Source organism: Pseudochaenichthys georgianus, chromosome 16 (assembly GCF_902827115.2).
Source record: "Pseudochaenichthys georgianus chromosome 16, fPseGeo1.2, whole genome shotgun sequence".
Lineage (NCBI taxonomy): Eukaryota > Metazoa > Chordata > Actinopteri > Perciformes > Channichthyidae > Pseudochaenichthys > Pseudochaenichthys georgianus.
This window is the reverse complement of record NC_047518.2, coordinates 27,554,342-27,578,471: the sequence shown is the minus strand read 5'-3', so window position 1 is coordinate 27,578,471 and position 24,130 is coordinate 27,554,342. Positions and strand designations below refer to the sequence as shown.

The 24,130-nt window shown below is 43.7% G+C and overlaps 1 protein-coding gene across 2 annotated transcripts; it reads left to right on the top strand.

Moving 5' to 3' along the window:
• The first annotated feature begins 136 nt into the window (after positions 1-136).
• Positions 137-23,927, top strand: tmem245 (transmembrane protein 245). Of its 2 annotated transcripts, XM_034102008.2 has the most exons (18): positions 137-822; positions 9,292-9,409; positions 9,977-10,072; positions 11,044-11,151; positions 11,777-11,989; positions 12,080-12,249; positions 14,340-14,363; positions 15,659-15,763; positions 15,843-15,925; positions 16,010-16,100; positions 16,196-16,294; positions 16,382-16,513; positions 16,735-16,857; positions 17,385-17,530; positions 17,618-17,718; positions 17,822-17,996; positions 22,240-22,434; positions 22,510-23,927. In XM_034102008.2, exons 1-18 carry the CDS (start codon positions 223-225, stop codon positions 22,556-22,558), a joined length of 2,628 nt encoding a protein of 875 aa, XP_033957899.1. In that variant the 5' UTR covers positions 137-222; the 3' UTR covers positions 22,559-23,927. The 2 variants fall into 2 exon arrangements, with proteins under 2 accessions (XP_033957899.1, XP_033957900.1); XM_034102009.2 differs by lacking the exon at positions 14,340-14,363.
• The last annotated feature ends 203 nt before the right edge of the window (positions 23,928-24,130 follow it).

Here is a 24,130-nt window from a genome sequence, read left to right as displayed (position 1 = left end):
TGTTTGTAAATTAGTAGATTTATAACATTATGCAGCACCACACTTTAAAAGATAAAGAACATAATCCAAACAAAAACAAAAAACCGGAAGCGTTTGTTTCTGTCTTTTCACTACATTTCCCATGGTGCCTTGGGCCTTTCGTTAGTGCTACGTCACATGTTTTCCTCCCTCACGCGTCGGCTTGGATCCCTCGGGTAGACTACAGAGGCAGAGTCGGGGAACATGGCAGACGTGGAGGACTCGGTGCCGGGCCCCGCCGCCCCCTGTCCCCCGGGCAGCCCTCTCTCCGGGCGACCTCACTCTGTCTTCTTCTCCGAGAGTGTGCAGCCGGCCGTCGGGATGGTGAGCCAGCTGCTAACCCAGCCGTCCTCCCTGAAGTTTGATAAAAACATTAAACAGGCCTTCTATAACACGGGGGCGATGATCTTTGTGGCGATATGCTGCGGAGCTACTGTCCTGGTGTACTTCATCCTGGAGGCCTTCCTCCGGCCGCTGCTGTGGGCCGTGCTCTGCGGGACCTTCCTCCACCCCTTCAAGCACTCTTTGGCTCGGCTCGGCCGCTCCTGGCTCAGCGGCCTGCAGGAGACCGGGACGCCCATCGTGATGGGGACCCTGCTGATCCCGGTGTGGTGTGTGAACTACTTGGTGGAGGCGATGGGCCGGCTGGTGCTGCAGAGGCTCACGGTGCTGCTGGTGATCGGGGCCGGGGCGCCGCTGGTGTACTTCCTGTACCTGTTCTGGAGCGTCATCGGCATGCAGGTGATCATCGGGCACGTCTGCTCGGTCATCGGGGCCGCGCTGGACTGTTTCCACACTGTGTGGGTGAGTGAATGGACAGTGGTACCCCCCACCCTGTAATGATGACAAGACACCCTCTGTGACCCAATGTGTCAGTGTGGAGCTCTGTCAGCTGGACCCCTAAACAGCTCAGAGAGTAGCTGGGACACAGGGTTACAATCTACACCACTATACATTATAATACGTTTTCCGTTTGATTTGCCAGATACTTCTTTCTAAAACATGTATTCAAAATAAAACATTCTGAAATTGATGCAGTTCACCAAATGTAGTCTTATCAGCAACAAGTTTGAAGTTAATTCTTCTTCTTTAAATGTGTTATTATTTAGTTAAGGAGGAGTTTTTGATAATGTTTTTTTCTTATTTTCCCAGTTTGATTAAAATGAGCTCAGAATAATGAATGTATAAGAGTTCAATTGATAAACAAATTCTAAATCAGTGTGCGAAAAAGTACACGTCCCACCGTCCGGGATGTGTTATTTACAATATTGGACAAGTAGATCTTTCAATTCACTTGTCCGGCGGACAAGTGACGGTTTTCGCCCTGATTTATTGACAAATTATTGATACATTCAGTTTACAAAAGGCAGAACTCATTCGCAAATTGTACGTGTCCGCCATTGTTCGTTTAGAAATGTTAGTTTCGGTTCTGCTTGTCAATGTCGATTCCTAAGGAAATGCATCTCGCCACTTTCTGTACAGTTAGACGGGGGCGGGGCGGGAAGTGTAGCACAGTGGCAGGGTTGGGAAGCAAAACTCGGTTCCGAGTAGGAACAAATAACCATTGTCCAGTACCGGGATTAATAAGAGTTGTGAGGACAGGAGGCGAGGCCGAGGTTGCGTTCCGATAATCCAAAAATCAGCTCCTAAATTCTAACCCTATCTCCTATTCCTTGACCTCTGAGTGAAACGTCACGGGGTTAAGGGATAGTGGATAGGAGAATTCAAAATGACTTAGGAGAAGAGACTGCGGTGCTTTAGAGAATCCGAATGCACTTTCACTATCCGACGTGTTTATGATGCGCCAGCGGACGTCATGAATGTGCGTCTGCTGCTGTGGGGAAACTACAGTTTTCTATACAGCGGACTACAACATGGATGTTTAATAAGAACGAGGGACTGCTGTAAACTCATCTAGAGACTCTGCACCGTGCTCTGATGCTGCTGCTTTGCTTTATGAACGTGGACAACAGAGAAACATATTCTTCATGACCAAAGTTGGAATTGAAATAAAAAAGGAAAGTGAAACTTATGCTCGTCACCCTCTCCCTCCGGTCCACATTAATACTAATGATCCCAATACGACGTATGATTGTATGAAAATACCTTATAATAAATACAAATGTATTTATTATAAACGTTAGTCCTTACCATCTATCACTGTGTATATCACCATTCAAACATCTAACGTTCATATTTCTCTTTTTGATTATAATACTGATGAACGTTCAAAACAAAGCACTTTGGCAACTTACCACATACGTTTTAAAATGCTTAATAAGCACCGTAACTTTCATGATATCATTTCTCGGTCATAATCGGTTGTTTCCGTGAACGGCCGACTGTTGAGTGACGGCAAATGCTGCGGCTGCAATTAGGAATGTCCCGATCACCTTTTTTTGCTCCCGATCCGATTCCGATCATTTGATTTTGACAATCTGCCGATACCGATTTTTCCCGATCCGATCTTTATGCAATGCATTAAGAGAGAAAAAAGGTAACAGATAACGGCTGGTCATCCAACGCGATGAAGTCAGCTATCTTGGCTGTTATTGTGTTGGCCTTTTCACTGTTCTGGGGCAGTTTCTCTTTCCTTTTAAAAGTCTCTGAAAGTGTCGGTTGTTTCAGTGCCGTTACCTGAGTGGCCGCTGTGGACTCGCCGTGTTGTTTTTGGTGTTTGTTTCTCAGGTAGCGTATTAGATTGGTCGTGTTGAACGTAGCTCTGTTCTTTCCACCACGCGGAACCTCTGCCTTGCAAACATTGCATCTGGCTGTTACACTGCCTTCGCTTTCAATTCTATAATACTTCCAAACTCCTGACATTTTCTCTGTCCCGACTCCCGAGTCACCAGCTGAACGTAGCCTCTCGTTAGCTTACTGCTACTATTAGACACTGCGCCCACTCTGTTGCCAGATTTCAGAGAAATAAGCAACCAGGTCTATGAAAACAAGCCCAAAGAAAGCAACACATACATGATGTTGTGTAATTTTAAACCAAAACTAAGTCCTCAGGATGACTTTAAGACGTGAACATGGTCATTTTTGTTTTGTAACATTAAATAAAAAAAAAAAAATTATAAAAAAAAAAAAATCCCGATCCTCGATTTTTTTCTCCCGATCCCCGATTTTTTGAAAATCACGTGATCGGCTCCGATCCCCGATCACGTGATCGGATCGGGACATCTCTAGCTGTAATGCATTGTGGGGCAGCATTTTCTCCTCTTCTTTCGGTTAGATCCAGTGGCTCCTAAGCTCAAGGAGATTATAAAGGAAGTTTGAAACGGATTGGAACGGTACTTATCATGGCTGCCACTGAGGGACTTCCGGGTAATTTCACTTGGTTAGGAAGGTTCCTAAGCTAAATGGACTCTCTCTCTCTCTCTCTCTCTCTCTCTCTCTCTCTCTCTCTCTCTCTCTCTCTCTCTCTCTCTCTCTCTTTCTCTCTCTCTCTCTACACACAGCGGATCCACTGCCCGTTTAACAGCCTCATCTTTGTCAAACTTTCTTATGTTCTTTCTCTAACACGTAATGAAGGTTATTCAGCGTTTTAGCTCCTGTGTTCTTAATATTGACCGCCATTTATGATCAGTAGTTAATAAACAATAAAACTGAGTTCAAAGAATTGCAGAATAACAAATTGCATCAAATAGATGGAAATACATTTCCTTGAACGTGTCTCATAATGGGTTATACAGATGTAGCGCTTCGTTTCAGACGCCTACCCGGGCGGGTCCGTGATCGGCACGGGGTGGGCCCCTGCTGAAAAGGAAAACCCCCCCGCAGGACTTGAAACGCCCCCTTGATAAATACATTTAATTATAATGAAACCAGCAGCAATGGATCATGGATCCACCAGGGGGAGCCGTGAAAAGCTGCCACACTGGAACTCATGTGAAATAAACAGCTGATCTACAGGGATCTGATATAGCGGATATTTGTTAAGATCCATATATGTCACGGATAGGATCACATTCTGTGCTTAAGTAAGAGACATGTAATCATTTACTAAACATCACCATGTTTTCATTTAACAAAATAATGTTTAATTCACGTTGGCGTAATTTACGCCGCGTAAGTACAAAACCATCGCTATGTTTTTAGATCAGGAAATGCATCCAGGGTCAAACAAACGATGTTCGATCGTGATCCTCGCGATCATTTAATGTATCATATTTCGCGAGTTGAAATGAATGCACTACATTTAATCCACGTGAGTTTACAACAACGACAATAATCGCTTTGTTTTTATATCACATCCGACGCAGCGGCTCTCTACCGATCATCCTAATCCCACGGGCAAACAATAATATGTACAGTGTTCATAGTTTACTGTATTATTAGTGTCTAATATTACTGCTATAATAATCACACATTGAGTTGTTGAAATCAGACCGTCGTTTTTTTTAAACGCTCTGAATGAAACGGCAGCTCTCAGGTGATCAGCTGTGTGTTTACACAATAAAATATGCATAGTAATTTAATACCTTCCAACACACATTGTAAGAACAGTTCTGTTTCATATGAGTGTTGAGAGCCGTATCCACAAATCTACTAATGTTGCCCTCAGTGCACCAGATTGATGCATTTAACTTCAATTTAAATAAAAACATCTTCTGTTGTAACAACAATAACATTATAAATAGTAACATAGCATGGTATTGCACATTTACTGTAGCTTTGAGTGTTACTGGCCTGAGATTTTTTTATTACATGAATGAAGGTGACTGAGGCTTTTTAATATCAATCAATCAATCAATCAATCAATCAATCAATCAATGTTTATTTATATAGCCCAATATCACAAATGTTACATTTGTCTCAGTGGTCTTCACAGTGTGTACAGAATATCAGTATGACAATACGACACCCTCTGTCCTTAGACCCTCAATATAGACTTTTCAGTGTCCCACATTTTGCACAGAACTGTCCCACATTAGGAAAACAGATTGTCTGAGACAACTTGGCACTAAGAGTACTAATATGTCTACCATTTCTTGTATGAGTTTAATATCTGCATGTTCTCTTTTGGTTTGATTAGGACACATCCTGGGGATTTCAGAATGTTACTGGATTTTGATTTATTGTATCGGCTTCATGTCGCAATATATTCCCGAAGTCTGAAATGCAAAAATGTTCCACATTAGGGCAATTCACCCTGCATTTAATCATTTTGTTTATTTTTAACGAAATAAATGTGGTTTAATCCATCATGAAATTAATGTAGGCTATTTACTTAGTACATATCTGACATTAACGATTAACACACTGTTCATACTGCTCACAGGCTGATATCTAGTGTATTCATACCCCTCACTGTTTATTCATCATTCAATTCATTATATATTTTATTCTGTAGATTGTGAACATTACTTTTCACTTTACTGCTTGTTGCACCTGGTTAGAAGCTAAACTACATTTCGTTGTCTCAGTACCTGTAATCTGTGCAATAACAATAAAGTTGAATCTAATCTTGAGCAGGAACTAATGTAGGCTATTTACTTAGTAGGCCTACATATCTGACATGAACGATTAAACACGTTTGTGCATTCTTTATGAATGCAAACCGAGTCATTTCGTTTATTTTTAACGAAATAAATGTGATTTAATCCACATAATTTACTGTGTTAATTGTTTACTTAGTATTGTTTAACTTGAATGTTCTTCACTTTTTAAATGCCTCTGTGATGTGCTGCTACCCATTTCCCCTCGGGGACTAATAAACGAATACTATGACATTAACGATTAAACACATTTGTGCATTCTTTATGAATGCAAACCGAGTCAAGCCGACTCTAATAAACGTATACTATATATTGAACGTCTATTGAATGGCCTTTGTATGTATACAGTACAGTATAGCCCACATTTACACCTTCCTTTTTTCCCGTCAAGAGTTTGAATTGGAGAAAGGTAATCGGTGGTGCTTTTATAGCCTATTGCATAATAACTGTGATTTATATTGCTTTTCAAATGCATATGGCCACCCATTTACACGGCTCTTCCCGTCAAGAATATGAATAGAACTTAGTTAGATCACTTTACATTTCTGCGAATGAATTTTTAATCACACACGTCTCCCCATCCCGAAAATAAAAAGAGGAAACAATTTTCAAGTTCAGTTTTCATCATTTTATTTAAAATAACTGACATACAGTAACAGACACATGCTGTAGGCCTATCTGCTGCCGAAACCAGGACGAGCGATTTCGGGATCTGTTTTTCTGGGGCTCCTCAGTCTCTCGTTTACCCGGCTCCTGATCTTATACCACTGGTCAATGTTCAGATTTGGGAACCGATTGGAAACATAAGACTCAATCTGTTGCTTCACATTGAGGGGAAGAGGCATTTTCCCATTGATCCCAGTCCAGTTGGTTATTTTCACCATTCTCCCAGCATAGATCTCAGGGCGATGCTGTCCCTTAAAAAAGCTGTCCTGGTAAAAACTTTCCTCTCGTTCTGAGGAAACAGCCCTGGTGGGTTCATCAGGAGTGACCGCCGATACTGAGACAACGAAATGCAGTTTAGCTTCTAACCAGGAGCAACAAGCAGTAAAGTGAAAAGTAATGTTCACAATCTACAGAATAAAATATATAATTAATTGAATGATGAATAAACAGTGAGGGGTATGAATACACTAGATATCAGCCTGTGAGCAGTATGAACAGTGTGTATGAATATGCTAAGATATATAAAGTATGAAAACGGTAGGACCATACCGTTCTCCAGCCCCAACCCCCCCATGTTTCATATGTATGTTGGGGACCCTTTGTTTAAAACTAATTGGCCATCGGAATGTGTGGAGTCACATTCCACAGCTCTCCCCCCTCCTGTGATCCCCCGCACACAGAGAAAGAAATATCAAACATTTAATAAAAGTGAAAAACAATGAACAAGACTTAACGTATTCATCATAATTAATTATATTTATTTCGTTTGGATGTAGGTGATCTTCTACTATATGAACATTTTGGACCCAAAATCACAACATATATGTAAAAACAGATTTTGAAAATGATTTTATTTTTCACAACACAAACATACACAACGAAACCATTTAAAAGCTGGAAATATATACATGGGATGTGACTATGATAATGTGAAAGTTTGATTGAGGTAGCATGGGATTTCATTCTGATAAGGCAAAAGTGTTATTATAAATATAATACAAATATATATATATATATACACATTATGTACAAAAATCTGATTTTTCTGTCTTTATCTGTGCCACGCTTCAAAGCGGTTTCTGTCAACTACGACACAGAGGGCAACATCACAGATTCCTCCTCCTCCATGGCAAAAAACAAGCTTAAAGCTTGACTCACGTTCAGAGTTCTCTTCATCATAGTTGAGTCTTCAAAACTCTAAATATATCTAACTATATCTACATTTTCAATGTTTGTTTGTCACTTTACTTCAATCGCAGTCTTCCGCAGCCTGTCTTCGTATATCTTCGTCTCTCTCCATTTCCCGCCGTCTCTCTTCGGTTCCCGCCGTCCCTCTTCGTCTCTTTTCGTCTCGTTTCGTATCACTCCGTTTACCTGATTACCTCACCCCTTCCTGGTAAATACATCCTGTTGAGCAGAATCTACAGTTTCCAGTATTTTCCGTTTCGTAAAATGATAAAATACGGCGAAAATATTAAAATATGTGCTTCCATTATTCATACTTCTGAAATATATCTGTATTAACTTTATATCATCGTATGTCCGTGTTTATTGGGTATTTTTGCATGAAACAAAGACTGGCATATAGTTTCGAGCCAGTACTTTCGACAGAAATACACATATACATCCTGTTGAGCAGGATCTACAGTTTCCAGTATTTTCCGTTTCGTAAAATGATCAAATATGGCGAAGATATTCAAATATGTGCTTCCATATTTCATACTTTTGAAATGTATTAACTTTATATCACCGTATCTCCGTGTTTACTGGGTCTTTTTGCATGAATCAAAGACTGGGATATACAGTAGTTTCAAGCCAGCACTTTCGACAGAAACACACGGCAATGTTGTCCGGACTGTTGTTTTTATGCGGCACCGGCTTGAACAGGTCATGTGATCTGATCACGCCGGCGTGACGGTCGACTCCAAAGGGTTAATATTAAATACATATAAGTATTTTTACAACTTGTATTTAGAAATACTCTGTTGTAATTATTGATGCATACATGTGTTCATCCATTTAATGTGGCATCTGCTATAATGGGGTTAATGTATGATATTACTTAATAATACAATACATTATAATATATGATATGATCATTTTAGTTGTATTCATTTCTTATTTCATAGTTTCTCATTATTATTATTATTTTTTATCGCTCATCTTATTTATATTTACATATATTTATTAATCTGTGTGAATCTGTGCTGTCCTGTTTTTCACTCTCACCCTGTTGCTGTTTGAACTACTGAATTTCCCCACGGGATTAATAAAGGTCCATCTTATCTTATCTTAATGTATAAGTTGATTTACTTCAATCTACTGTACAATATTACAGGAAATATACTGCATAAAGCAAACTATATACTTTATTTGATCTAAAATATTGATGTTTCTACAACACCCATTGTGTATTTTGTGAATGAAGCGCCATCTCATGGTTAAATCCTGTAATTGAACAAATGGGGAAATTGGGCAACGCCCTCTAGCAATTTGGCAACACCCCCAGCCCCTGGCATCCGCTGGGCTTTTGACTGGGACACACCCTTTTGAGTCTGATCTGGAGTGCTACATCTGTACCGTTAATCTATTTTTCTTGGAAAATATGCCTAAACTTGTATTTTAGCTAATAAGATTTCCTGCTGTTTCAGTGTCTGATCGATTAATACCTTATTATTCCAAAACAGCCTCAGGGTCTGAGCCCAGCTACGCTTTGACTAAATACAAATCAGATTAAATGTTCCTGTCCTTTCTCTAAATGCAGATGTAGACTCTCACAGGGTCCTTGTCCGAAAACAGAATTGAGGACATTGTATTAAATTACATCGAAAGATGTCTGTGTGGAGTTTAACTGGGTAAGACCTTTGAGACCATCTGATTACAGACTGAAGGATCATATGTCATGCTTTTCCTACCAAACAGCAGCAGATTGTCTGTTGGTAAGATGATCACCACCATGGACAATCATAAACACTGACCAAATTGTACTGTATTTGGAAGAAGCATCAGATGAGCAGAGGTTACAACATGTACCTTGATCTGATTACAACCATTACCATCTTTAGATTTTCATTATGTGCCACTCTGCCTCTTTGCTCCCTCTCAGGTGTGCCCCGTGGTGTTTGGCTACTTTTTGGCTGTTTGTTTGAAGTGGAGTCCCAACACAGAGCACTACCTCCGGGCCGTGGCTCTCCCTGTCTGGGCCGTCCTGCTCTTTTACACCGGTGAGTGTAAGGAGGAGGGGAAGCCTGCAGAGTCTGCTCAGACATGTTGGTTTCATTCCACACTCCATTCAGATTCCTTCTTTGGAACATTTCTTCACATTCGACATACTAGGCAGGTAGCTTGAAACAGGCTTCAGAAAATGAAGCAAGCCTCTTTTTCTTACACAGTCAATGGAGTGAAGTAGTTTTCTATTTCCCCTTAGAAAGATCACATGCAGAGTTTCATAGTAAGATGAAGTCTCCATAAAACACTTGTTGACCTCCGGGTGTGAAATGTTAAAAGTGACAGAGAGCATATATGGCTATCCCAAGCCTGTAGACATAATCTGATCTCTGTTTGGCACCTATCCTTATACAAATGCTACGGAATAAATAATATTAGTGCTGTAATTATAGCAAGACATATCGTTCAGCTTATACAGTAGTGCACCATATGTAAACATTTTTGTCAAGAAATAACAAATAATGTAACAAAATGTCATGAAGGTAAAGAGCAAAATGTATCTTCAAAATATTGAGACATATTTATTTAGTTATTACTGCCCTGGTTTCTGCATCTGTTTTCAGTGTCTCTGACCGGCTCCTGGAGGGTGCCCATATTTGTGGTTGTGGTTGCCCTCATCATCGTGGGATCCCAAGAGAAACCACCTGTCCCTGGCAGAGGTAAGGATTTATGAACACACACACATCCACATTTACCACAGTAAGAAGCCTCTGCTCCCGGTCAACTCGGCATTCATAAATAACTGAATAGAGTGCTGCTGGTACATGTCAAATATATATATATATAATATGTTAAAGGTGGGGTAGGTACGTTTCAGAAACCGGCTCGAGATACACTTTTTGTTATATTCCATGGAATGCTTTTAACATCCCGATAGCAATGAATATCTTAAGTGCTTTGACAAAAAATCCATACAAAAATTTCATCTGTAGAAGCCGTAATACTGTAAAAAGTACAACCAATCCTGGCCTACCTGCCTGTCAGCCTTCCATCGGGGCACAAACTTATCTCGTGCCCTCATTGGTCATGTGCGCGTTCGTGTGTGTTGGAGGAGGGGCTCTATAAGGAAGTGGCAGATTTTCTCCGGTTGTGTATTTTCAAATTCTAGCGATCTCGAGCCGGTTTCTCAAACTGACCTACCCCACCTTTAATTGTGAACTTCAGATGTGCTGGTGCAGCCCTGTTTACAGTTTTCATGTAACTTATCTTCATGTAACTTATTAACTTTCTTCTCAATACAGCATTACATTATATGAGTGGTATCAATATTCTCATCTTACTGTCAGCAAGAAAGCCAACAAGTTCTATGTCAATTTATAGCCTTATAATCAAGGTGTATGAAATCATCTTGAAATACAATATGTTGAACGACCATATGAAAGAATCCTATTCACAAACTATCATCCTTTTAGCAGCAGAAAAAATAAAAACACCTTTTAATATAATGTGACCAATCTAGTCCTCGAGCTACCACTTACATTTAGTTATACAGTATCTTAGTAAAGCTTTACCACATGAGGTGGACAGTTTGGGCCAGTGAAAATACCACACAAACTCACAAAGAAATGTGTTGCTTTTTGCTGTGCTGTTATTTGTGACTGGTATTTTGTGTCTCTCTTCATCTCCCCAGGAGAGCTGTCGGGGCAGGTGTTGTCGTTTGCTGCCAACACTATTTACATGGCAATCTCCTGTGGCAACCTTAAGATGAAAACTGAGCCAGGTGAAAACTCTACTACAGGTAAGAGAGCTCACTTTGAAGTTTGTTAGAGAAGGTCAACAACCACCATACTTAATCAAGTAAACAGACAATAAAGCATTCTGTTTGAAAGTGTTGAACCCTGTAACCTGTTGGTGGGTTTGAAAGGCATTTTTTTACAAATTGCCAAAAGGATACCATTTACACATTTCATTGGATTATTGCATTTGAGTGAATCATGTGTGACCAACATTCCCACCTAAATATCATCAAATCAAATGATCAAGCCATGATTGTGATTGTTCAATAGAGGAATTATACAAACATATCTATATTGCAGTAAAAAACAAGCCAAACCAAAATTCAAAACAGAATTAAACAAAAATCTTGAAAGAGCTTGGGATTCAGATGGTTAATGGATATTAATCTCCAAACTACTTTGTGTTTAATATAGAAGCTGCATTGTTACTACATACAGTCAACATGTTCTCTGACCCAGCAACCTTTAAGGAACAAGACACTTCTGCTTTGGCTTTACCATTTAACCATGGTGGTATTTTACTTTGTAAAACAAACCATAGTCCATCGTCATTGCTCTGATCTTTCTTTCTCTTCTCTTCTTCCTTTTCTCTTCTTCCTCTGTGCCCTCGCACTCTTCTCCACCAAGATGGTTTACCGTCTGCCGGCCCTCTTCCCTCCACGCCTGGGTTTCCTGGGTTTCCTCGGGGCTCTCGCTCTCTAGCAGGCGGCCTCTTCCAGAAAGAGAAGAGTGCCCACAGAGCCAGTGATATCTACTTCATTCTGCTGGTCTGGGCCATTGTGCTGGTTCAGGTCTGGCTCAACCTCTGGATCCTACAACTGCTGCCTATCCCTGTGGCTGGTAACACACACATGTATTCACACACTCCCTCTCACATGCATCTCGTCCAACCTACTGTACTCTCTGACTAATGATGCATTGATACTTTAGTGTGGGTGCTGAAGAAGCTGGTGGTCCACTTTGGGCTGAAGGGCTTTGCAGCGCGGACCCTCCTCTCATGGTGGGCGGTGCTGGAGAGGCATGGACGCGAGCGGGAGGAGGCCCTGCTACCTGGACCAATCAAAGGCTTGACTCAGTTCCTGCTGCGTGTCGACACTAAGGTAACGTCTCTGACCGATCTCCAGGTGCTGCTGATACAGGAGCTGTCCTTAAGTCCTCTGTCTGTGATTTCACACACCCTCATACAGACACACACACACTTTCTGTTACACTGGTACGTCTTTTTAGTATTCACACGGTATGGTCGTCACTGTCCACACACTTTAAGCCGGGGCCTACTGGGTATTTCAATGTAGGAGAACAAATACACTGTAAGCAGTATTCTGAAGGAAATGTATCAGGAAATTCTGTGTGAAGGTTATTCAAATGTTCACTTATGCCCCGCCCACACGAGGTCGAAAACGGTCGTTTGCGTTACTGTTTAGTGTCATATAGACCGTTCGGCCACACGAGGACGACCGAATATGGCACTAAACGACTGCGGAAACGATAACGGGTCCCAAGGTGGATAGAACGGCATACGCAACTCTCTGGGGGGTCAAACGGCTCCGTGTGCACGCCCTATACGATCATTTTCTGATAATGATGAGGCAATAGCCCCGCCTCTCCCCACCTCTGCTGCTCACCCCCGCGTCAAAGTAAACTGCACACTGAATTCAGATTATTTATCTTTCTCTCGATATGGACATAAACGCGAGTGAAGTCTAATCTGACAAGACGGAGACACCTCTCAAACTACCTAAACTAGTTATAAATATGTTTATTTTTACTGTCGGCCGGGTCACTCATTACTGGATCAGCTGCTGCATGAGACAGACACTGACGCAGTCTGAAGAGAGGGAGGAAAAAGAGAGGCTCCGTGTATTTTATTATTATATAGATTCGTTATTCATTTGTTTTAAAGCTCAATAAATAACAAAGAAGACCTTTGACCGGCACCTTTATAATTTTGTCGGAAGATTTCAACTTTAATACATGTTGACTGGCGAAAAACTCTGCCCGGTTCCCTCGGCCCCCACCGCGGAGAATAAACAGAAGGGCAACCATGACAACCATGCTTCTTCGCTGCTTTTGTGGAGGAAGTTACAGCGCCACGTACAGGCTCCTGCATATGTACTGCAGCTTCTCCAGCGGTTGGAGCTAAACGGAGCGGTCTCGTGAGGACAGAAACTATTTGGATGACTATTGCGTGTGGACAGAAGCTTGTTTTTGCGTTTGCGTTAATCCTATGCGTTTAGACGTTTTCGTCCTCATGTGGCCGGGGCATTAAACTGAACCCCCCACATCGCCCGAGGTTCAAAACTAAGGATTACGTTTCAGATGGGTTTCTGTCTCTGAAATCCTTTCTTCTATCATCTTTAGTACATCCTGCAAATATGATTTCCTTTCTTCAAAAACCAATTACTTCGATTTTTTACACATCTGATCCACAAAATGAACAACGTTTCAATGCTTTTTTGGAGTAGAACCAACTGGTTTTTGTTTATTTAATTTCTCCGTGTTATACATACATGATTATGCAGTTTCTCTTAGTTCTACGGAGCTTTATAACATCTTTGAAATCATTGTTGTTGTAAAAAACAGCCACTTTACTCTTACCGCTCACATAGCCCTTATTAAAAAAGTAGCATGCTGCAGTTTTCACCAAAAGCATGTGTTAAACTGACTTTAAACAACCTGCTCAGCACCAAATGGTAAACAAACCAAATGAGCTACTAGATGGTGAACATAGTGGCGCATTTTACGACTAAGTCCCAGGTATTGGAGCAGACAGAGAAGGTGAAAAGAGGATGGCTTTTGGACTTTGTCAGGTGAACTCAAACATGAAGTAAATGATCATGTTTCTTTGTGTCTGCTTCGTTTGAAGGTAGGCAATTGTATGAATTACATATTCATCTTAACCACTTCATAGTGTGACGCCTTTGCACTGAAACATTTCTTTCTCTTGATGTTTTTTATCGGGAAATAGTTGTTGTGTGTTTATAATCACAATGATGAGCATCTTCACTGTACTGTACTGTACTGTACTTCACTCCGCACAAAGTAATGAAATCCTGCCTGCCACGCTCCACTTCTGACCCCTCACTGCCTGCTCCCAAAGAGGTCGTGTTCTTGTTGTTCAGGAACATGTGATAACCGTGCACAGGTCTTTCCGATAATAATCTTCCCAATGTCTCTTTGTCTCCCCAAGCTCTGGCATTGGCTTAACAAGCAGGTAATGATTTGGAGGAGCAGAGTGCTGAAAGAAAGAGAGACTGACACAAAGCAGTGTGTGTGGGAGAAAGCGAGAGAAGCCATATAAGGAAATAACCTGTACATACTGAACGTGTGTGTGAAGGTGTGGACACACGCTTGGACTGGCGCTTTACCCTTCACTGTCCCCACCCTCCCCCTCATCTCGTCTACATGTCTGTCCTCTCGCCGCTTTCCTGCTTATTACAGGAAGCTACGGTCGAGGAGGTGGGACTCTTTTGTCCGTCGGCCTCGCCCGTACCTTCCCTGCTGTGACCTCACTGGCAGCTCTGCCTGAGAGTGTATGAGCTGCATGGAGAGAGAGGTGGTGTAGACAGAGCACCGTGGGAGGAGAGTGCAGCGCTTCTGAATATACTGTCAATAAGCCTGACAAGTTTATTGAGATGTAGGAGAAACACTGCCCATGAAACCTTTGTGGTTCAGGAGCCTTTTTTGGTGGGAGTGGGGACAAAACAATGGAAACGGTTAACAGTTTGTCAATATGACGCACTATATATGCTAAGATGTTCTGTTAGTGGCCTTAAGTGTCATTTTGAGCTAATAGGTTCTAAACAGACTGTCCTTACTTGTTTGATTGGCAGTTTCCATTTCTTTGTTTACCAATCTTTTTTACTGGATTTAATCCACATCAGTCAGCCTGCCAAGCACCTTCTGTGAAGTAAGGATTAGGAGGACTGTAGTTAAACATTCACTTGTAATATTTAACAGTTGATTCTGGAAAATGCTCCCGAGCCTTTTTTGCCATATCATTTTACTGTCAATTTATTAACCAACAGCAACTTGCCATTGACTCCAGTAACTTGACCCTCAACACGTGATTTTGTGTCATTAACACATAATACGAGTGGAGATTAAACTCTTGCAATCTGGATGCTGATGCAGTATTGGACCATAGAGAAACCTGAGTGAAAAGATTTAAACAGAATGAACTTTGAAGGACTGGTTGATGGGCTTGTAATTGTTTTTTTGTATTAAATAAAAATATACTGACAAAGGCCATGCATTCAAACGAACATGCATGTTTCCATAAAGTGTAAGGATGTGTGCATGCATACGTGGGCAGATATTCAGGCTCCCTCGGCTGTATACTCTGCTTTTCCCAGGGCCCAAGGGGGCAGCTTTTAAATCCAAAATCCAAAGCACAGGTTTCTCCATGTGTCTGATCACTGTTTGTTTTTGAACCTCTTCAGAATCACACTGACTTGCTCCCTGTTTCCCCTTTTCTTCTACCTCTCTGTGTCCTCTCTATGTGCGTAGATGGTCGTGTGGTTGGAGCGATCTCTGGATAAAATCATCAGCATCTTCATCATCTTCCTCCTGGTGACAGGGACCCTGCTTATGGCTCTGCTGCTCACCGCTATGGTAGCATTTTTATTACTTCAGAATACGCATTTCAGATGCACTGATACTTGGATATCAAAGTACCTTTTTTATCTTCTAGGTTCACCACGAAAGTGTCCACATGATCGACGTAACCAGTAAACTAATCAATGAGACCGTTTCTAACCATCCAGAATGGGCCAAGTATGACAGTCTACTCCCCGTTTAATTAAAAAAAATGGTATGGAGTCTATATTTTCTTCCTCTTCTCACATTGTCCTCCTCTAGTTGGCTCCCAGAGGCTCGTGTGGTGCAGAAGGCTCTAAATTCAGCTGCTACCAATGTTTATCAGCATGGTAGAGAATGGATAACACAAAAGGCAAGAATTATTACGGACAACGGTCAAAATAAGGAAGCACATTTCTAATACTTCAGTACCTTGATCTGCTTTGAATCTTTCTTCTTTTTTTACAGCTGCATAAGATGTTAGGGGAGAAGGGGAACAACACAGCCGTGATCGAGAAACAGGTTTTGGAGCTCTGGGACAGACTGTACCACTCGTGGTTCGTGAAGGTCAGCCCAGTCCATTTCACTTTTAATGTTGAGGACAAATTTGTCGCCTAAAAATATAATGTGTAAAACATTCCCTTAATTTTCCAGAACACGACCAACACTGGACGCCCCCGCGGTCAGAAGCTGACGGCTCAGAGAGGGAACAGCTGGCTGGTCGACATCCTGGACTGGAAAGACATCGCCTCCTTTCTGCAGGAAAATATTGAGACTCTGCTGTCTGTAAGTATGACCATATCTTCTGTGTGAGGCAGACATGTAGCATGTATTTTCCTGAGCGTAGGGGGTGCTACATCATCATTTGTTTGTCCTTTGTATCAGGCGCTGATTGGTCTGCAATAGGTCTTTGTCGACAACAGGACGGAAATCATTGACATATTTATAACAGTGTCTCAAAGAGGTGTACATTTATTGTGGGTGACTGATTTTCTGTTGTTTTTTAGATCCTGGAGTCTCTGTGGGTGGTAATGAGCAGAAATGTGGGCCTCCTCATCTCCACGACGACCACTCTCCTCTCTGTCCTGTTCCACAGCGGCACGGCTCTGCTCAACTTTGTCCTGAGCCTGGTATGAACCACTTTACAAAAAGAACCAATTACATGGGTTTGTATGTATAAAATGGGTCGGCTCGGTACGACTTGTTCGTGTCCCATATTTGAGTATCTGCAGATATACTGTCTGTTTCCCTCTCTTGAACAACATATATGTTCATTTCACATTTTGATGCATATTGCCTAACCTGGCCCCGATAAAACATGTCACACTAACTGTTGAATGTAAACACAAGTTTAAATCTGAATATTTAGAAAAACAAAGAAATTGTAATTCCATTGTAGAAAAAAACATGTTTTTAAAGTTTACATTTGCTACCTCTTTCGACTGGCCTCAATGGGAGCATTTAACAGATCTTAAAGCTTGATCAATCTGTAAATGTCATAAGTGATAAATGCTTTTGTTGTAAAGTAACCACCCCAAATATATATAAGAGTACTCTGTTCCTCAATATGTTTGATCGAACTGAAGTACTGGTTGAAATATGTGAATTAGTTTAACTAGATATCATCATATTAGTGCTGTGTCTTGTTTCTACGCAGGTGATCTTCCTAACCACTCTCTTCTACCTGCTGAGCTCCAGCGGTGAATACTACAAACCGGTCAAATGGGTGATCAGCCTGACCCCCCTCTCCCAGCCTGGACCCTCCTCAAATATCATAGGCCAGTCAGTAGAAGAGGCCATCAGGTAGCCACACACAAAAACAATTTAACTACCTTAACACGTATCTAAATAATTGTTTTGACCATGTGTGTGCTTGTGTTTTTTCTTCAGAGGAGTGTTTGACGCCTCTCTGAAAATGGCCGGCTTCTACGGCCTCTACACCTGGCTCACTCACACCATCTTTGGCATCAACATAGTGTTCATTCCTTCTGGTGAGTCGGCATGTTCACAGCACATTGTGTCGTCGCCATAGCAGCACCTGCCAAGCTGCTCAGTGTTTTCTCACTCTCTGAATCTCTCTCTGCTGGCACGTAGCTCTGGCTGCCATCCTGGGTGCGGTGCCGTTCCTGGGCACCTACTGGGCCGCGGTGCCCGCAGTGTGTGACCTGTGGTTGGTGCAGGGCGAAGGCGTGAAGGCCGTGCTGCTGCTGATCTGCCATCTGCTCCCTACATACTTTGTAGATACAGCCATCTACTCTGACATATCAGGGTATGTACGCGTCGCGTACCCAGCTTCTGTTATCTGAGCGTCCCCTCAGAGCATTGACACATTTGACCAATGCATTTCAAATAACAGCTGCCTGGTTTGTACCCAAATATGGCTTTGAAAGGAAACCATTCTGTTGGTGAAGTCTATCGAAAGTGTGTGCATTTGCCTTGCTCAGTTTAAGAAACAGCTGTTGAGATAAACCTGATAAAAAAACAACCCCTGACAACAAGCTAGATTATGCTGCATCTCATCTGTTTCCTCTTTGAGTTGTGTTTCCTGTAGTGCTGCCCTTTATTATTCCTCTCACTAAGGTTGAGTTATTGATTTGATGTCACGAAAAAGACTAGTTGGGATGTGTCTTAAGGTCAAGGGGAAACACATATTTAATATGGGGAATGGGGGGGGGGAAGGACTACAGAAAAACACATTTGACTTACATTTTCTTTCAGAACCATATTGGTCCAGTAGATTCCAGTCAGAAAAATACAGAAGTCCATCCATCCATCCATCTTCTCCCGCTTATCCGTGGTCGGGTCGCGGGGGTAGCAGTTCCAGCAGAGAGCCCCAAACTTTCTTTTCCCTGGCGACATCAACCAGCTCTGACTGGGGGATCCCAAGGCGCTCCCAGGCCAGCGAAGAGATATAATCCCTCCACCTGGTCCTAGGTCTACCCCTTGGTCTCTTCCCAGCTGGACGTGCCTGGAACACCTCCCTAGGGAGGCGCCCAGGTGGCATCCTAACTAGGTGCCCGAACCACCTCAACTGGCTCTTTCAACGCGAAGGAGGAGCGGCTCAACTCCGAGTCCCTCCCTGATGACCGAACTTCTCACCTTATCTCTAAGGGAGACACCAGCCACCCGGCGGAGGAAACCCATCTCGGCCGCTTGTATCCGCGATCTCGTTCTTTCGGTCATGACCCATCCTTCATGACCATAGGTGAGGGTAGGAACGAAAATGGCCCGGTAGACAGAGAGCTTTGCCTTCTGACTCAGCTCCCTTTTCGTCACAACGGTGCGGTAAAGCGACTGCAATACCGCTCCCGCTGCTCCGATTCTCCGGCCCATCTCACGCTCCATTGTTCCCTCACTCGAGAACAAGACCCCGAGATACTTGAACTCCTTCACTTGGGGTAAGGACTCATTCCCTACTTGGAGTGGACAGTCCATCGGTTTCCTGCTGAGAACCATGGCCTCAGATTTGGAGGTGCTGATCCTCATCCCAGCCGCTTCACACTCGGTTGCGAACCGATCCAGTGAGTGCTGAAGGTCGCAGACCGATGAAGCCATCAGAACCACATCATCTGCAAAAAGCAGTGGTGCAATCCTTACTCCACCGAACTGCAGACCCCCCCCCCACGACTACGCCTCGAAATCCGATCCATGTATATTACAAACAGGATTGGTGACAAAGCGCAGCCCTGGCGGAGGCCAACCCTCACCGGAAATGGGTCCGACTTACTGCCGAGGACCCGGACACAGCTCTCGCTTTGGGAGTACAGAGATTGGATGGCCCTGAGTAGAGACCCCCTCACCCCATACTCCCGCAGCACCTCCCACAGTAACTCCCTGGGAACCCGGTCATACGCCTTCTCCAAGTCTACAAAACACATGTAGACCGGATAAGCGTACTCCCAGGCCCCCTCCAGGATCCTTGCGAGAGTAAAAAGCTGATCCGTCGTTCCACGACCAGGACGGAATCCGCATTGTTCCTCCTCAATCTGAGGTTCGACAATCGGCCTGACCCTCCTTTCAAGTACCTTGGAGTAAACTTTCCCGGGGAGGCTGAGTAGTGTGATGCCTCTGTAATTGGCACACACCCTCTGATCCCCCTTTTTGAAAAGGGGGACCACCACCCCGGTCTGCCACTCCTTCGGCACTGTTTCCGACTTCCACGCAACGTTGATGAGACGTGTCAACCATGACAGTCCCTCAACACCCAGAGCCTTCAGCATTTCCGGGCGGATCTCATCCACCCCCGGGGCTTTGCCACTGTGGAGTTGTTTAACGACCTCAGTGACCTCCCACCGGGAGATTGGTGTTGATCCCCCGTCATACTCCAGCTCTGCCTCTAACATAGAGGGCGGAGTTGTCGGGTTCAGGAGTTCCTCAAAGTGTTCCTTCCAACGCCCCAACACTCCATCAGTTGAGGTCAACAACGTCCCATCCTTACTGTACACAGCTTGGATGGTTCCCTGCTTCCCCCTCCTGAGGTGTCGGACAGTTTTCCAGAACAACTTTGGTGCCGCCCGAAAGTCCTTCTCCATGTCTTCTCCGAACTTCTCCCACACCCGCTGCTTTGCCTCGGCCACGGATGAGGCTGCTGCCCTTCGGGCCTGTCGGTACCTTGCAACTGCCTCGGGAGTCCCCCGGGATAACAAATCCCTGAAGGCCTCCTTCTTCAGTCGGACGGCTTCCCTGACCACCGGTGTCCACCAGGAGGTTCGAGGGTTACCGCCCCTTGAGGCACCTAGACCTTGAGACCACAGCTCCCCACCGCGGCTTCGGCAATAGAGGCTTTGAACACCGACCACTCTGGTTCAATGTCCCCAACCTCCACAGGAATGCCCGAAAAGCTCCGCCGGAGGTGTGAGTTGAAGGCCTCCTGAACTTGGGCCTCCTCCAGACGTTCCCAGTTCACCCGAACTACACGTTTGGGCTTACCAGGTCTATCCAGAGGCTTCCCCCGCCACTCGACCCAACTCACCACCAGATGGTGATCAGTTGACAACTCCGCCCCTCTCTTTACCCGAGTGTCCAAAACATACGGCCTCAGGTCCGATGATACGATAACGAAATCGATCATGGACCTTCTGCCTAGGGTGCTCTGGTACCACGTACACTTATGAGCATCCTTATGTTCGAACATGGTGTTTGTTATGGCCAATCCATGACTAGCACAGAAGTCCAGTAACAAACCACCACTCCGGTTCAGATCAGGGGGGCCGTTCCTCCCAATCACGCCCCTCCAAGTGTCTCCATCATTGCCCACATGTGCGTTGAAGTCTCCCAGCAAGACTAAGGAGTCCCCTTCAGGAGCCCCATACAGGACTCTTTCCAGGGTCTCCAAGAAGGCCGAATACTCTGAACTGCTGTTGGGTGCATAAGCACACACAACAGTCAGAGTTTTCCCCCCCATAACCCGCAGGCGTAGGGAGGCGACCCTCTCGTCCACTGGGGTAAACTCCAACAACGAAGCACCTAACCGGGGACTTGTGAGTATCCCCACACCCGCCCGGCGCCTCACACCTTGAGCAACTCCGGAGAAGAATAGAGTCCAACCCCTATCCAGAAGTAAGGTTCCAGAGCCGACGCTGTGCGTAGAGGTGAGCCCAACCAGATCCAACTGGTACCGCTCCACCTCCCGCACAAGCTCCGGCTCCTTCCCCCCCAGAGAGGTGACGTTCCACGTCCCCAAAGCCAGCTTCTGCCGCCCGGGTCTGGTCCGTCGAGACCCTCCGCTTTCACTGCCACCCTTCTGGCAGCGCACCCGACCCCATCGATGTTTCCCGTAGGTGGTGGGCCCGCGGGACGGAGAAGCGGAGGTGTTGCCCACGTTGCCTTTTCGGGCTGGGCCCGGCCGGGCTCCGTGGCAAGCCCGGCCACCAGACGCTCGCCGACGAGTCCTCCTTCTGGGCCTGGCTCCAGAAGGGGACCCCGGGCTTCCTCCGGGCCGGGTATCCTCACTTCTTGTTGTTTCTTTCATGAGGTCTTTTGAACCAATCTTAGTCTGGCCCCTTGCCTGAGACCAATTTGCCATGGGAGACCCTACCAGGAACACAAGGTTCCAGACAACACAGCCCCCAGGTTCATCAGGGCACACAAACCTCTCTACCACGGTAAGGTGCTGGTTCTTCAGAGAGGCTGATGAATACAGAAGTACATCACATTATTTAGTATTTTGAAAGCATACTTGCATTTATGGCTTGAGTTTGCCACGGGATAAATAAACACTTGAATAGTGTTTTCTTAATCAAAGTGATATTTATTGCTCGGTAATGCAGCAGCAATCAGGGTAAATGTTTAAACCCCTCTGTGTATTTACAACTCTACATTCAAAATAGATGCCTGCCATAACGCAATTATCTACATTGTTAGTAGTGACAAAGGGGTAAGAGAGTAAGGGTATGCAGGCTGGAATCGATCAAGCGGTCATTTGGCAACTACTCGGCTACCAAGTCCACTATTATATTTTCTCGTCAATTTCTTTGTGTTTTTCAATCTGTTTTCTTGTCTCTGTGTGTCAGAGGGGGACACCCCTACCTGACGGGTCTGGCGGTGGCGGGCGGAGCGTACTATCTGGGTCTGGAGGGCGCCATCATCGGGCCCATCCTGCTCTGCATCCTGGTCGTTGCAGCCAACATCTACAGCGCCATGCTGATGAGCCCCAGCTCTGCAGCGCCCACACCGGTGACGTCTAGCTGGCCGCACCACCCCCTCAGGTAGAGATCAAATAAAAAAAGACAATCCACTCCATAAAAAATGCAACCATACCATTAATTCTTTGTCACTCTCAGGACCATGAATGACTCCACTCCAACGATCCTGAAGAAGAAGGGTGAGTGAGCTCGAGGGTGACGCCCTGTGGAACGTCTTCTGGCTTCCTATTGGCTGATTTCCTCAGGGGGAAGCACTCCCCTCCCTGAATCTCCTCCAAACGCCGCCTGGCTCTACAGGAGGCCGCGCAGAGAAGGACGGCGCCGTAGCGGCTAGTCTGCCATGATGCCGTCTCCTGACCAGAGCTGTTTCTCTGAGCAATATGGCACCAGCAGCTCAATCCAGACCCTTGAATTACAGATCATCCTAACCCTGATCCCTAATTTGGACCAATGACATCACATTGGGCATTTGCGAAAATGAATGACAGAGATGTTGGTACTAATCACACCATCTCTCAGATCTCCAGTGCCTAAATTGATTTGTAATGTTTAGAAAATAAATATTACCGTGCGGTTTGTGGTGATAGTACGATAATATATTTTATCTACAAAGCCCCTGATATCCACCGCACACCCCGGCTGGGTTTTAAGCTACAGTATGTGGTTGTGCAGTATTTGTACTTCCTACCTCGCCCCTAACAGAGGCTCACTAAGAGTTTGTAGTGACGGCTTGTCATAGAAGTCCTCACGCCTGGTTCAAGAGAAAGAGACGTTTAACTTAATGTGTCATTCACGTTTCAGTGATAAAAGCTGTGAGTTTGCAACACCAGGCTTCATTTAAACTGTTTCACTTTTTTACTATCTGTGCACTTGATTTACAGCAAATATCTGCCTATAATTGATGGTAACACCTTCAGTGAATCAGATTAGACTTCCTGCTTTCAGGGAGTCTGGTCTGAATCGAAGAGCACAGAATAACTGATGGATTTTCTTGTTACATGTTTAATTTATTTCACATTTGGTTTTCTTTTTACACACTGTAAGTGCACATACACAATAAATGCAATGGTTTTCATTTTTGACACACTTAGCTGATCTGTTGGTATTGAAGCACGTTTACACTCAGAATAACTTAATATTAACAAGTTTGACTGAGTATTTCTGTGAGCACTTTAGAGTTCTGTCACTTTCCTCCCTGTAACATGTTTTTTTATCATAGCTTTGACCTCAAACACTTTATTTAGAAATGTCTGTATATTTTCTACTCCATACACGAACTTCAGTCAGAGCACTTTTCTAAACAGAGTATGAAGTAGTTAACATAATTTGAAGCTTTAATATTGAGCTGTACATATGAATTGTGTATTTAATGCGAAACATTGATCATACATGGCTACTGTGTTAGCTTTCAGAGGACTGTGACAGGGTTGGAACAAGCATTACTTTACATGTCACTGTTTAACTACTACTATAGTCTTCATTTGGCACTTTTGCTTTTACTGTTTTTTAATACCCGGATATGCACTGACACAATAAACATTAACATTTCAACTGCAGTAGCTTTGTTTGATGTCTTATTACTGGATAGCTTTTTTCAATAATTAGGACTGCAATTAATATTGTAGTTTGGTTGAAATTGTGATTAACATTTTTATTTTTAAGGGGATGTTCTGTTTTAGTATTAAGCTGGTAAAAGTACAAATTCACTATTTTAAGTAATTGAACTGCATTTAAAAACGTAGTCAATGAATTGACTTGT